The 15000-nt window shown below is 48.2% G+C and overlaps 2 protein-coding genes across 5 annotated transcripts in view; both read right to left on the bottom strand.

Moving 5' to 3' along the window:
* akt2l (v-akt murine thymoma viral oncogene homolog 2, like) overlaps nucleotides 1–9579 on the bottom strand; it is a 34259-nt gene extending 24680 nt beyond the window's left edge. For 2 of the 4 annotated variants that reach the window (XM_067432706.1, XM_067432704.1), the window contains exon 1: nucleotides 9325–9536. The gene's annotated coding sequence lies outside the window, so the exon portion shown is untranslated. Of the gene's footprint in view, nucleotides 1–9324 lie in introns of all 4 variants that reach the window. The other 2 variants (XM_067432705.1, XM_067432707.1) reach the window with 2 other exon arrangements.
* A 578-nt stretch (nucleotides 9580–10157) lies between these two features.
* vaspa (vasodilator stimulated phosphoprotein a) overlaps nucleotides 10158–15000 on the bottom strand; it is a 27613-nt gene continuing 22770 nt past the window's right edge. Inside the window, exons 10-13 of the mRNA XM_067432709.1 lie at nucleotides 13123–13185; nucleotides 12763–12835; nucleotides 12602–12659; nucleotides 10158–12003 (exon numbers count right to left, since the gene is read on the bottom strand). Coding sequence (XP_067288810.1) covers nucleotides 11966–12003; nucleotides 12602–12659; nucleotides 12763–12835; nucleotides 13123–13185 — 232 coding nt within the window. The 3' untranslated portion in view covers nucleotides 10158–11965. The remainder of the gene's footprint in view (nucleotides 12004–12601; nucleotides 12660–12762; nucleotides 12836–13122; nucleotides 13186–15000) is intronic.

Raw genomic sequence — 15000 nt, 5'->3', positions numbered from 1 at the left:
TTTAAATATTACACTACTTATATTACATTGGCCAAATGTCCCCATAATGTAATATAAACCTGACATTAGCAGCCAGCGGTCCTTAAAATGTAAATGGATTCATAAACATAAATTATGTTTTTTGAACATGTAAAAATGCAGAATGTTTCCTGTGATGGGTAGGTTTAGGGGCAGTGTAGGGGGATATAATGTACAGTTTGTACAGTGTAAAATCCATTACGCCTATGGAGAGTCCCCACAATTTACAAATAGGGGGGGTGCACCGAGTTCCAGTTGGGAAAAAATGCAGGTTTACTTTGTGTGTGTGTGTGTGTGTGTGTGTGTGTGTGTGTGTGTGTGTGGAAATTAATTAAAATATTTTCGCCACTCAATAGTCTACAATATAATAGCCACATAAACATAACGTAATGTATAATAATAAAATCGTCTGTGGAATATTCTGTGATAATGGCTGCGCAATGTCGACTTTTGTGATTGGCCAATACCGGCAGACTGCAGCCAATGGAAATAATTCTCCATATGTGCGCATTTTATTCTGATTATTCCTCACATAACTTCAGTTTAAAACAGACCGCCTGAGGTAAATTATCTGAAATGATTTTGACCGAAAATCTGAATAGAAACCGTTAATCTAAATGGATAAAGCTCGGTTAAGGCAGTGTTACCCGTCTGACGACGCTCCTGTAATGTGGACTAACTTGAAAATAATGCTTTATGTATGTTTCTGTCGATGGATATGTGCTGGCTCCTCGGTGATAGATTAACGTTACAACAGCGATAATAAAAGAAAAACGGTCTCTCTTTATAAACTTTGTTCCAGAGGTGGACAAACTACACAACTGCATTACTGGAGTAACAGTAACAGCACTGCTGGTCAAATATTACTCCGTTAGAAGTGAAAGTTGTAAAAACTGATTTTTACTGAAGTAAAAGTACAGAAGTATTTGTTTTCTAAAGTACTTCAGGATCAAAAGTAAATGTCCTTCTTTATGTCGCCGCATTATTGTATTATAGTTGTATAAATGCACATTATGCCATCATGGTTTAAGCCAGTCAGTGACGCTCCATCTGACACACTAGCAGACGACTAACTTAAACTCATTTAAATACTTGTAGAAAAGTTACAAAGCTGCTGTCACTTTAAGGCCGAATGCACGGATCCAATACACTGATACACATCTGATATTCTCACACTGTTCACCTTCACTGAAGACAGAATCAACTTTGTTTATGTGAATCCTCCACTAAATGAGCATTTGGACATCCGTCTTCTTCCGTCATTTTGCTCTAAACTATAAATCAGTGTTTAATAAATGCTGTGAAATCATTGAACTTCACGAGACTCTACAAGAGTGATTCCTGAAAGGCTTTCTGCAAAAACCCAAACACCTTTTAAAGAAGAAAAAAATCATCACTGACTTTCAAAGCTGCGACAGAAACGACTTTCCACTTCGAGGACCTTGATAGAAATGTAGTGGAGTAAAGAGGACGATATTTGTCTTTCAGATGGAGTGAAGTTAAAGTCAGAAGATTACAGAAAAAATAATACTCCAGTAAAGCACAGAGACTCAGACAGTGAACTTCAGTACAGGACTCGAGGAAATGAGCTGAGGGACTGTCCAGCTCTGGTTTGTTCAGTGCATGCGATGTCTGCCGTATGTTCGAATATGTCCAGTCATTTTGGCATCATCACCCGGGACACGGAGCATAATGAACACGTTCATTATCATTATCTGTGAAACTGTGGATTTCTATGGCAGTTAGATTAATAAAGTCATTTTATTAGACTATTGGTATTGACTGGTTTGAGGTCTTTTATTGGTATAGGTGCGGTCATGGCCTCAGACGCACCATAATGCAGGAAATCACATCTACCAAATAAAAACATCACCCGCAAAACAACGGCCCCACCTGTAATAGTCATCACCAGCCGCTACACACACACTTTTTATTTGCCTCCGACGCGCATGAGTTGACATGACAATGATGTGCTAAAAAATACAACAAAATGCGAAGTGAAACTGCTCACAGGTTTGAGTCTGAAGAGCCCTTCCTGTCTGAGCTTGTAGTGTAAGGTTATGAGATGACAGCTGTGTTGAAACGTGTTGAGGACAAAAGATCAGATGACAAACATTACAGGCCAGTGAACAACACGAAAATACATCAAACCCTCAACTGTCCACGGCACACGGAACAACACCAGCTCAACCGAACGTTAGGTACATCTGTAGAAGAAAACACACCATAAGCATTCAACGCAACATTAATGCATCAAATAACACCAGCTCAAACTCAGACAATGTGTGATTTGCAACACACACAGCAGTGTCGGCTGGTGATAATAGGTGGGGCCGTTGTTTTGCGGGTGTCTGGGGTTCTCCCAAAGAAAAAAAATGATTTCATAGATGTGATTTCCTGCATTATGGTGCGTCTGAGGCCATGACCGCACCAATACCAATAAAAGACCTCAAACCAGTCAATACCAATAGTCTAATAAAAAGACTTTATTAATCTAACTGCCGTAATCAACAGTTTCACAGATAATGAACAAGTGTTCATTATGCTCCGTGTCCAGATAGAAAAAGTGCAAACGCATAACGATAAATTATAATGCGGAATAAAACAATCTAGTTCTAGTTATAAAGTTACAAATGAACAACGAGATAACGGAGAGAATCTGTGTGGATCCGGGAGACAGAGGCGGCTCTCGGAGAGGGGGCGGTGGGGAACCGGGACAAGAGGAAACCGTGGAGAGTTCTGACCGCCGCAGGGATGCTGGGGGGCGTTTTAGGACCAGTGATCGTTCTGACCGCCGCTGGGATGCTGGGGGGCGTTTTAGGATCAGTGATCGTTCTGACCGCCGCTGGGATGCTTGGGGGCGTTTTAGGACCAGTGATCGTTCTGACCGCCGCTGGGATGCTGGGGGGCGTTTTAGGACCAGTGATCGTTCTGACCGCCGCTGGGATGCTGGGGGGCGTTTTAGGACCAGTGATCGTTCTGACCGCCGCAGGGATGCTTGGGGGCGTTTTAGGATCAGTGATCGTCCTGACCGCCGCAGGGATGCTGGGGGGCGTTTTAGGACCAGTGATCGTTCTGACCGCCGCTGGGATGCTGGGGGGCGTTTTAGGACCAGTGATCGTTCTGACCGCCGCAGGGATGCTTGGGGGGCGTTTTAGGATCAGTGATCATCCTGACCGCCGCAGGGATGCTGGGGGGCGTTTTAGGACCAGTGATCGTTCTGACCGCCGCAGGGATGCTTGGGGGCGTTTTAGGATCAGTGATCATCCTGACCGCCGCAGGGATGCTGGGGGGCGTTTTAGGACCAGTGATCGTTCTGACCGCCGCTGGGATGCTGGGGGGCGTTTTAGGATCAGTGATCGTTCTGACCGCCGCTGGGATGCTGGGGGGCGTTTTAGGACCAGTGATCGTTCTGACCGCCGCTGGGATGCTGGGGGGCGTTTTAGGACCAGTGATCGTTCTGACCGCCGCAGGGATGCTGGGGGGCGTTTTAGGACCAGTGATCGTTCTGACCGCCGCAGGGATGCTGGGGGGCGTTTTAGGACCAGTGATCGTTCTGACCGCCGCAGGGATGCTTGGGGGCGTTTTAGGATCAGTGATCGTTCTGACCGCCGCAGGGATGCTGGGGGGCGTTTTAGGATCAGTGATCGTTCTGACCGCCGCAGGGATGCTTGGGGGCGTTTTAGGACCAGTGATCGTTCTGACCGCCGCAGGGATGCTGGGGGGCGTTTTAGGATCAGTGATCGTTCTGACCGCCGCAGGGATGCTGGGGGGCGTTTTAGGACCAGTGATCGTTCTGACCGCCGCTGGGATGCTGGGGGGCGTTTTAGGACCAGTGATCGTTCTGACCGCCGCAGGGATGCTGGGGGGCGTTTTAGGACCAGTGATCGTTCTGACCGCCGCAGGGATGCTGGGGGGCGTTTTAGGATCAGTGATCGTTCTGACCGCCGCTGGGATGCTGGGGGGCGTTTTAGGATCAGTGATCGTTCTGACCGCCGCAGGGATGCTTGGGGGCGTTTTAGGATCAGTGATCGTTCTGACCGCCGCTGGGATGCTGGGGGGCGTTTTAGGACCAGTGATCGTTCTGACCGCCGCTGGGATGCTGGGGGGCGTTTTAGGATCAGTGATCGTTCTGACCGCCGCTGGGATGCTGGGGGGCGTTTTAGGATCAGTGATCGTTCTGACCGCCGCTGGGATGCTGGGGGGCGTTTTAGGATCAGTGATCGTTCTGACCGCCGCTGGGATGCTGGGGGGCGTTTTAGGATCAGTGATCGTTCTGACCGCCGCAGGGATGCTGGGGGGCGTTTTAGGACCAGTGATCGTTCTGACCGCCGCAGGGATGCTTGGGGGCGTTTTAGGATCCGTGATCGTTCTGACCGCCGCAGGGATGCTTGGGGGCGTTTTAGGATCAGTGATCGTTCTGACCGCCGCAGGGATGCTTGGGGGCGTTTTAGGACCAGTGATCGTTCTGACCGCCGCAGGGATGCTGGGGGGCGTTTTAGGATCAGTGATCGTTCTGACCGCCGCAGGGATGCTTGGGGGCGTTTTAGGATCAGTGATCGTTCTGACCGCCGCAGGGATGCTTGGGGGCGTTTTAGGACCAGTGATCGTTCTGACCGCCGCAGGGATGCTGGGGGGCGTTTTAGGATCAGTGATCGTTCTGACCGCCGCTGGGATGCTGGGGGGCGTTTTAGGATCAGTGATCGTTCTGACCGCCGCAGGGATGCTTGGGGGCGTTTTAGGACCAGTGATCGTTCTGACCGCCGCTGGGATGCTGGGGGGCGTTTTAGGATCAGTGATCGTTCTGACCGCCGCTGGGATGCTGGGGGGCGTTTTAGGACCAGTGATCGTTCTGACCGCCGCTGGGATGCTGGGGGGCGTTTTAGGATCAGTGATCGTTCTGACCGCCGCTGGGATGCTTGGGGGCGTTTTAGGACCAGTGATCGTTCTGACCGCCGCTGGGATGCTGGGGGGCGTTTTAGGACCAGTGATCGTTCTGACCGCCGCTGGGATGCTGGGGGGCGTTTTAGGACCAGTGATCGTTCTGACCGCCGCAGGGATGCTTGGGGGCGTTTTAGGATCAGTGATCGTCCTGACCGCCGCAGGGATGCTGGGGGGCGTTTTAGGACCAGTGATCGTTCTGACCGCCGCTGGGATGCTGGGGGGCGTTTTAGGACCAGTGATCGTTCTGACCGCCGCAGGGATGCTTGGGGGGCGTTTTAGGATCAGTGATCATCCTGACCGCCGCAGGGATGCTGGGGGGCGTTTTAGGACCAGTGATCGTTCTGACCGCCGCAGGGATGCTTGGGGGCGTTTTAGGATCAGTGATCATCCTGACCGCCGCAGGGATGCTGGGGGGCGTTTTAGGACCAGTGATCGTTCTGACCGCCGCTGGGATGCTGGGGGGCGTTTTAGGATCAGTGATCGTTCTGACCGCCGCTGGGATGCTGGGGGGCGTTTTAGGACCAGTGATCGTTCTGACCGCCGCTGGGATGCTGGGGGGCGTTTTAGGACCAGTGATCGTTCTGACCGCCGCAGGGATGCTGGGGGGCGTTTTAGGACCAGTGATCGTTCTGACCGCCGCAGGGATGCTGGGGGGCGTTTTAGGATCAGTGATCGTTCTGACCGCCGCAGGGATGCTGGGGGGCGTTTTAGGATCAGTGATCGTTCTGACCGCCGCAGGGATGCTTGGGGGCGTTTTAGGACCAGTGATCGTTCTGACCGCCGCAGGGATGCTGGGGGGCGTTTTAGGATCAGTGATCGTTCTGACCGCCGCAGGGATGCTGGGGGGCGTTTTAGGACCAGTGATCGTTCTGACCGCCGCTGGGATGCTGGGGGGCGTTTTAGGACCAGTGATCGTTCTGACCGCCGCAGGGATGCTGGGGGGCGTTTTAGGACCAGTGATCGTTCTGACCGCCGCAGGGATGCTGGGGGGCGTTTTAGGATCAGTGATCGTTCTGACCGCCGCTGGGATGCTGGGGGGCGTTTTAGGATCAGTGATCGTTCTGACCGCCGCAGGGATGCTTGGGGGCGTTTTAGGATCAGTGATCGTTCTGACCGCCGCTGGGATGCTGGGGGGCGTTTTAGGACCAGTGATCGTTCTGACCGCCGCTGGGATGCTGGGGGGCGTTTTAGGATCAGTGATCGTTCTGACCGCCGCAGGGATGCTGGGGGGCGTTTTAGGATCAGTGATCGTTCTGACCGCCGCAGGGATGCTGGGGGGCGTTTTAGGACCAGTGATCGTTCTGACCGCCGCTGGGATGCTGGGGGGCGTTTTAGGACCAGTGATCGTTCTGACCGCCGCAGGGATGCTGGGGGGCGTTTTAGGACCAGTGATCGTTCTGACCGCCGCAGGGATGCTTGGGGGCGTTTTAGGACCAGTGATCGTTCTGACCGCCGCAGGGATGCTGGGGGGCGTTTTAGGACCAGTGATCGTTCTGACCGCCGCAGGGATGCTGGGGGGCGTTTTAGGACCAGTGATCGTTCTGACCGCCGCAGGGATGCTGGGGGGCGTTTTAGGACCAGTGATCGTTCTGACCGCCGCAGGGATGCTGGGGGGCGTTTTAGGATCAGTGATCGTTCTGACCGCCGCAGGGATGCTGGGGGGCGTTTTAGGATCAGTGATCGTTCTGACCGCCGCAGGGATGCTGGGGGGCGTTTTAGGACCAGTGATCGTTCTGACCGCCGCAGGGATGCTTGGGGGCGTTTTAGGACCAGTGATCGTTCTGACCGCCGCAGGGATGCTGGGGGGCGTTTTAGGATCAGTGATCGTTCTGACCGCCGCTGGGATGCTGGGGGGCGTTTTAGGACCAGTGATCGTTCTGACCGCCGCTGGGATGCTGGGGGGCGTTTTAGGACCAGTGATCGTTCTGACCGCCGCAGGGATGCTGGGGGGCGTTTTAGGACCAGTGATCGTTCTGACCGCCGCAGGGATGCTTGGGGGCGTTTTAGGACCAGTGATCGTTCTGACCGCCGCAGGGATGCTTGGGGGCGTTTTAGGACCAGTGATCGTTCTGACCGCCGCAGGGATGCTGGGGGGCGTTTTAGGACCAGTGATCGTTCTGACCGCCGCAGGGATGCTTGGGGGCGTTTTAGGACCAGTGATCGTTCTGACCGCCGCAGGGATGCTGGGGGGCGTTTTAGGACCAGTGATCGTTCTGACCGCCGCAGGGATGCTGGGGGGCGTTTTAGGACCAGTGATCGTTCTGACCGCCGCAGGGATGCTGGGGGGCGTTTTAGGACCAGTGATCGTTCTGACCGCCGCAGGGATGCTGGGGGGCGTTTTAGGACCAGTGATCGTTCTGACCGCCGCTGGGATGCTGGGGGGCGTTTTAGGACCAGTGATCGTTCTGACCGCCGCAGGGATGCTGGGGGGCGTTTTAGGATCAGTGATCGTTCTGACCGCCGCTGGGATGCTGGGGGGCGTTTTAGGACCAGTGATCGTTCTGACCGCCGCTGGGATGCTGGGGGGCGTTTTAGGACCAGTGATCGTTCTGACCGCCGCTGGGATGCTGGGGGGCGTTTTAGGATCAGTGATCGTTCTGACCGCCGCTGGGATGCTGGGGGGCGTTTTAGGATCAGTGATCGTTCTGACCGCCGCAGGGATGCTGGGGGGCGTTTTAGGATCAGTGATCGTTTACTGCAGTCACTTCTGGACAATGCTCACAGTTTACATCCAGAAAGAAACAGCATTGCATGTAAACCTTTAACATTTCTGGGTTCGCTTGATTTCTCAGAAGATTTTAACCAAATCCTTTCAGTGTGTGTGTGTATGAGTGAGAGTGAGTGTTTCAGTTAGTCTGTGTGTGTGTGTGTATGAGTGAGAGTTTCAGTTAGTCTGTGTGTGTGTGTGTGTGTGTGTGTGTATGAGTGAGAGTGAGAGTTTCAGTTAGTCTGTGTGTGTGTGTGTGTGTGTGTGTGTGTGTGTGTGTGTATGAGTGAGAGTGAGTGTTTCAGTTAGTCTGTGTGTGTGTGTGTGTATGAGTGAGAGTGAGTGTTTCAGTTAGTCTCTGTGTGTGTGTGTGTGTGTGTGTGTGTGTGTGTGTGAGTGTGTGTATGAGTGAGAGTTAGTCTGTGTGTGTGTGTGTGTGTGTATGAGTGAGAGTGAGTGTTTCAGTTAGTCTCTGTGTGTGTGTGTGTGTGTATGAGTGAGTGTTTCAGTTAGTCTGTGTGTGTGTGTGTGTGTGTGTGTGTGTGTGTGTGTGTGTATGAGTGAGAGTGAGTGTTTCAGTTAGTCTGTGTGTGTGTGTGTGTGTGTATGAGTGAGAGTTTCAGTTAGTCTGTGTGTGTATGAGTGAGAGTTTCAGTTAGTCTGTGTGTGTGTGTGTGTGTGTGTGTGTGTGTATGAGTGAGAGTGAGTGTTTCAGTTAGTCTGTCTGTGTGTGTGTGTGTGTGTGTGTGTGTGTGTGTGTGTGTATGAGTGAGAGTGAGTGTTTCAGTTAGTCTCTGTGTGTGTGTGTGTGTGTGCGCGCGTATGAGTGAGTGTGTGTGTGAGTGTGTGTATGAGTGAGAGTTAGTCTGTGTGTGTGTGTGTGTATGAGTGAGAGTTTCAGTTAGTCTCTGTGTGAGTGTGTGTATGAGTGAGAGTTAGTCTGTGTGTGTGTGTATGAGTGAGAGTGAGTGTTTCAGTTAGTCTCTGTGTGTGTGTGTGTATGAGTGAGTGTGTGTGTGTATGAGTGAGAGTTAGTCTGTGTGTGTGTGTGTGTGTGTGTACGAATGTGAGTTTTAGAGAGTGTGTATGTGTGCCTATTTGTGTGTGTTCACAGTTCACTCGGTTTATATTTACCGGTATTTCATCTCTAACATTTTTTTTTAAACTAGAGGTAAAACTTTTCTTTTTTTTTAACTTTGTTTATATCAGTATCAGAATATCTTTTACATAAGTTTATCCGTATACCATACTCCGCTGTTCTCATAATAACATCATGCGCTGAATTATTGCCATAATAACTCATCTCTGAAACTCACACTGTCCCTCAGAACACCACGTGACTGCTGCAGAATATGATATTACCCTTCAGAAAAACAGCAGCGATTACGGCATGATTACGCGTTAAAACACACCGAATCGCGTCATGAGCAGTTATGATGATAATCATAAGCTGTTATTAATGTCGGTTTGAGTTAGTAGTTGAAGCTAAGCTAACTCACCTGAGCAAACTAACACAACATGAACTTTGAGCTCCAGCGAAAAACACTGAGTTTAATCGACACGGAGCAAACCATCCGATATTACTCACAAATCTGATAATAAAGTCAAAAAACATTCATTAAATCAGATTCAACTGAGCGATTTATCCAAACTACCTGTTTACTGTGAGAGCTGTAGTTTATCACACACACACACTAGATTAACCATCTCTCCGCTCATTAGGAGTGTGTATGAGTGCATTAACAGGGGTCTCGCCTCATTTATCGCGTCTTGATCCGGATCGAGTGAAAATTCACCGCTTTTGCGCGACAGACTCTCGCGTTCAGTCCGAGTTCGGCACGGCGAGTGACGTCAGGGCGATCGCCCCGCCCCCTGGTCTCCGGTCAGCGCGATCGCCCCGCCCCCTGCACGGCTCTGCAATGACACTGAGGCGGAGACACTGATCCGGGATCGGCTGAACGCATTCACATTTATTTGCACTTTGCATAGCAGATCTCACAGAAGGACATGCCCAAAATGCACGGGTAATACTACAGTACTCTCCGTTAAAGGTGCAGTGTGTAAGTTTAGTGGTGCATGTAAGGTTGTTATACTCCACTTAAAATATTATATATATAGTTTAAGTTATGTTATATTGTGTAGTAATATTTTCTTCTATTTTCTTTATTATTACCATCAATTATTATTATTTATGTTTATACTCTCTAAAAAATGCTGGGTTAAAAACAACCCAAGTTGGGTTGAAATGGACAAACCCAGAAATTGGGTTGTTTGAATGGGTCCGTTTACTAGGGTTCAAACAACCCAATTTCTGGGTTTGTCCATTTCCAACCCAACTTGGGATGTTTTTAACCCAGCATTTTTTAGAGTGTATGTATTATTATTTATGTTATTCGCTTTGGCAATACTGTATTTTTACATTCATGCCAATAAACCAATCTTGAAATGAATACATCATATTGCATTTCTGTGAACAGATCCCCATAAATACTACACACTGCACCTTTAATGACATACAATGTTAACACAAATACACAGTTTGTTGCCACACACACTCGACACTTCCCTGAGACACACATCTGTCCATCATCTTACTTCACATGATGTAACACAGGGGCTCAATCTTTCAGATCAGATGTTTTCACAGACCGAGTTGAATATGTTCCCTTCACTTTAATGCTGTGACTTTCATCACTTTTTCTTCAGAGCATTTATTTCATGCCGTGTTTAATAAATGTAATTACACATTTTAAAAATCTCAGATTGAAAACCCCTGGTCAAACACAGATCCGAGAACAGTGGATGATAAATAACCTGCAGTTACACACACACACACACACACACACAGATCATTACAGATGTAAACAACACTCTTTCTAGTTTCTAGATGCACATGGTGAAGCTGTGATGAAAACACACACATTACTAACATATTAATAGAGATCATTAACACACAGACACACACACACACACACACACACACAGATCGACGCAGAAAAGTGAAAGGCAGTAGGTGTAAAGGTATGAGGGTTATTAATCAAGGCATCTCGTTTCCACATCTAAATATTCTTAAAACGAGCATTTACTTGAGAAGCCGAATGACATTACACTCATTGTGAAAATGATCTGCACGTCTATTAATATTGTGTACAATTATGTATTTTTGGCTGACACCAAGCAGCTGAAAAGCATTTCTCCACACACACTTCAGGGTTGCCCGTTGAAACACACACACTTGCGGTCTCTGCACTTGACCTTTAGTCTACACACACACACATATTTCCTGTATTTGGTCAAAGTGTTCAGGAAGGTGTGAAGTGCATTGCATTTTAAATTAAACTTGTTCAGTGGCTGCTAACTAACAGAAGACGCCATTTCAGAACCGTGGTGCTTCTGCTCCAGTGATAAAACACAGATGCAAATGTTGGACTAAACACACACACACTACTCATCTTTGCACCATTAAAGTGTGAATAATGATATGGTGTATATATATATATATAATCTAATTAATTTAATTTAGAGTGGAAGGTTTTCCTCCACATCTCGCGATTGCCGATCACATGATTTCCCAAACATGAGGCATGATGGGATATGCTGTATAGTGTGCGTTTAGTGTGCACTGCGCTTCGGCGTGTTTAAGACATCGGACAGTCTTGCTCTCCAGTGGCCAAGTGTGGCTATTTGGGCAGTGCGCTTGCAGAGACTCCGCCCACACTCTCTTCTGATTGGCTGTGATTTTGTTTTGATTTGGTTGCGAGTGCAGTGCGCTTGCAGAGACTCCGCCCACACTCTCTTCTGATTGGCTGTGATTTTGTTTTGATTTGGTTGCGAGTGCAGTGCGCTTGCAGAGACTCCGCCCACACTCTCTTCTGATTGGCTGTGATTTTGTTTTGATTTGGTTGCGAGTGCAGTGCGCTTGCAGAGACTCCGCCCACACTCTCTTCTGATTGGCTGTGATTTTGTTTTGATTTGGTTGCGAGTGCAGTGCGCTTGCAGAGACTCCGCCCACACTCTCTTCTGATTGGCTGTGATTTTGTTTTGATTTGGTTGCGAGTGCAGTGCGCTTGCAGAGACTCCGCCCACACTCTCTTCTGATTGGCTGTGATTGTTTTGATTTGGTTGCGAGTGCAGTGCAAAACAAGACTTAATATCTTATGTCATTGAGCTTCTCAAGTAAATGCATCTAGGTTTTGTTCAAAAATACTGAGGAAGAAGGTTATTTTTTGCAGAGCATAAGAAGGAAGCATCTTGTGCGGGTGGTGTGAGCAGTCGTCTCTTCATCTCCTGATGCTGCTACACCACACTGCTCTTCTGCAGTTCCTCCAGCAGAGCTGTGGATGAAAACAACAATCCCAGCATTAAAGCAAGAACCGCACAGTATTTCCCCAAGCGGCTCCTCCCGCGATCTCTCCTGAAGCCGATACGGAAGTAATGTAAACTGCAGTTCCTCCACTGGCCACTAGAGCGGCTCCAGAAGGAGCAGAATCTCATTGAGCTCATGTTAAAATTCCCAACTTTACAGCAGAATAAAACATGTTTACAGCCTGGGACAAATTGTATACGGCTAATTTTGCCCTTCATGACGACTGTGAGGGGGTGAATATTTTTATAACTCATTCGTTTACGTTATATAAAGCCTTAAAGTTCTGCATAATTAAGGGCGTGGTTACTTTGAGTGACAGGTGGATAACCATTTATCCGCCGTCTATAGTCATTGCGTCACCTAAGCTCCGCCCACATCCCGCCTCTTTGGCCATTTTCTGTTATCCGTGAGTGACTCGCGATGACTCGCTCGCAAAATGGCGACGGCTCGTCTCTACTTTACGCTTCAGAACGGCTCACCGGAATCCTACGGGTGACGTCACGGACACTACGGCCATATTTTTTTACAGTCTATGTATTTCCCACAAGAAGAAGAGCACGACTGACCGCTGATGATTTCCTCTTTGGCTTTCTGCAGCTCTTTGCGCATCTCCTCCAGGATATCCTGTGATCAGACACATCATGCTTTAGTTAGTCAGTCTGTTTGAAAGAGAAATGAGTCGGTGTGTGTGTGTGTGTGTGTGTGTGTGTGTGACGGCGCTGCTGACCTGTTTGAATTTCTCCAGATCTGAGGAGTCTCTGGATCCGGAGTCTCCTACATTACTGCTGCCGGGCCGCGTCCTAAAAGAACCAAAACACACATTAGCGCTCGGGAACCCTCAGCACTTTCAGAAACACACACAGAACCCTCACAAACACACACAGAGACCCTCACAAACACACACAGAGACCCCTTGGAAACACACACAGAACCCTCACAAACACACACACACACACACACACACACACACACACACACACAGAGACCCCTCACAGACACACACAGAACCCTCACAGACACACACACACATACACACACACACACACACACACACACACACACACACACACACACAGAACCGTCATACCTGCTCAACGGAGCTGCAGATGCTGGAGAAACTGGGCTCTTCTCTTTAGGTGCCGAGTTCACCCTGTTTAAACCAGTGTGCTTATCGTTAACTAAATCTACTAAAAACATTTGTTTTAAACTGAAATAAAACCAATATAGCGTATATAAAAAAAAACTAAATTAAAATTAAAATTAGTTTAACTTCTATGATTACTAAGTGAAATACAAACCCGATTCCAAAAAAGTTGGGACACTGTACGAATGGTGAATAAAAACAGAATGCAATGATGTGAAGTTTATTTTATTCAGAATACGACACCGATGACATAAATGTTTAAACTGAGAAAATGTATAATTTTAGGGAAGAGTAAGTTGATTTTAAATTTCATGGCATCAACACATCTCAGTAAAGTTGTGCCGTGGCCGTGTTTCCCCCTGTGTGTCATCCCCTCTTCTGTTTATATCAGTCTGCAAACGTCTGGGCACTGAGGAGACGAGCTGCTCAAGTTTAGGAATAGGAATGTTGTCCCATTCTTGTCTAATACAGGCTTCTAGCTGCTCAACTGTCTCAGGTCTTCTTTATCGCATCTTCCTCTTTATGATGCGCCAAATGTTTTCTAATGGTGAGAGATCTGGACTGCAGGCTGGCCATTTCAGTGCCGGATCCTTCTTCTGCGCAGCCATGATGCTGTAATTGATGCAGTGTGTGGTCTGGCATTGTCATGTTGGAGAAGGCAAGGTCTTCCCTGAAAGAGACACCGTCTGGATGGAGCAGATGTTGTTCTAGAACTGCACCAGAACTTTCCAGATGTGTAAGCTGCCCATGCCACACACACTCATGAACCCCAGACCATCAGAGATCAGCTTCTGGACTGAGCGCTGAGAACAGCTTGGGTTGTCCTTGTCCTCTTTAGTCCGGATGGCGTCGCAGTTTTCCAAAAAGAACTTCACATTTTGATTCGTCTGACCCCAGAACAGTTTTCCACTTTGCCTCAGTCCATTTTAAATGAGCCTTGGCCCAGAGGAAGCGCCTGCGCTTCTGGATCATGTTTAGATATGGCTTCTTCTTTGACCTGTAGAGGTTTAGCCGGCGACGCCGAATGGCGCGGTGGATTGTGTTCACCAATGTTTTCTGGCAGTATTCCTGAGCCCATGTTGTGATGTCCATTACAGGAGCATTCCTGTGTGTGATGCAGTGCCGTCAAAGGGCTGAAGATCACGGGCATCCAGTTTGGTTTCGACCCTTGACCCTTACACACAGATTGTTCCAGAGTCTCTGAATCTTTGGATGATATTATGATCTGTAGATGATGATAACTTCAAACTCATGAAGTTATCATGAAGTTATCATGAGTTTCAGAGAAACTCCTTTCTGATATTGCTCCTCTATTGTCCGCCGCAGCATTGGGGGAATTGGTGATCCTCTGCCCATCTTCTGAGAGACACTGCCACTCTGAGAGGCTCTTTTATGCCCAATCATGTTGCCAATTGACCTGATAAGCTGCAGATTGCCCCTCCAGCTGTTCCTTATGTGAACATTGAACTCTTCCAGCCTCTTATTGCTCCCTGTCCCAACTTTTTTGGAATGTGAAGCTCTCATGAAATCCAAAATGAGCCAATATTTGGCATGATGTTTCAAAATGTCTCACTTTCAACATTTGATATGTTACCTGTGTTCTAATGTGAATAAAATATAAGTTTATGAGATTTGAAAATTATTGCATTCCTTTTTTATTCACAATTTGTACAGAATCCCAACTTTGGGGTTGAATTGGGTTTGTAAAACTAAAATGAAAACTATTTAGAAATACAGGACAGGCCAAACGTTTGGACACATCACTATCTGTAATGCTTTTGAATTAATGTTGTGATCTATTATTACAATTTACAATATTAG

Source organism: Pseudorasbora parva, chromosome 23, assembly GCF_024679245.1.
Source record: "Pseudorasbora parva isolate DD20220531a chromosome 23, ASM2467924v1, whole genome shotgun sequence".
Taxonomy (NCBI): Eukaryota; Metazoa; Chordata; class Actinopteri; order Cypriniformes; family Gobionidae; genus Pseudorasbora; species Pseudorasbora parva.
Note: the sequence above shows the minus strand (reverse complement) of the source record. Positions and strands in the feature narration are given on the sequence as shown.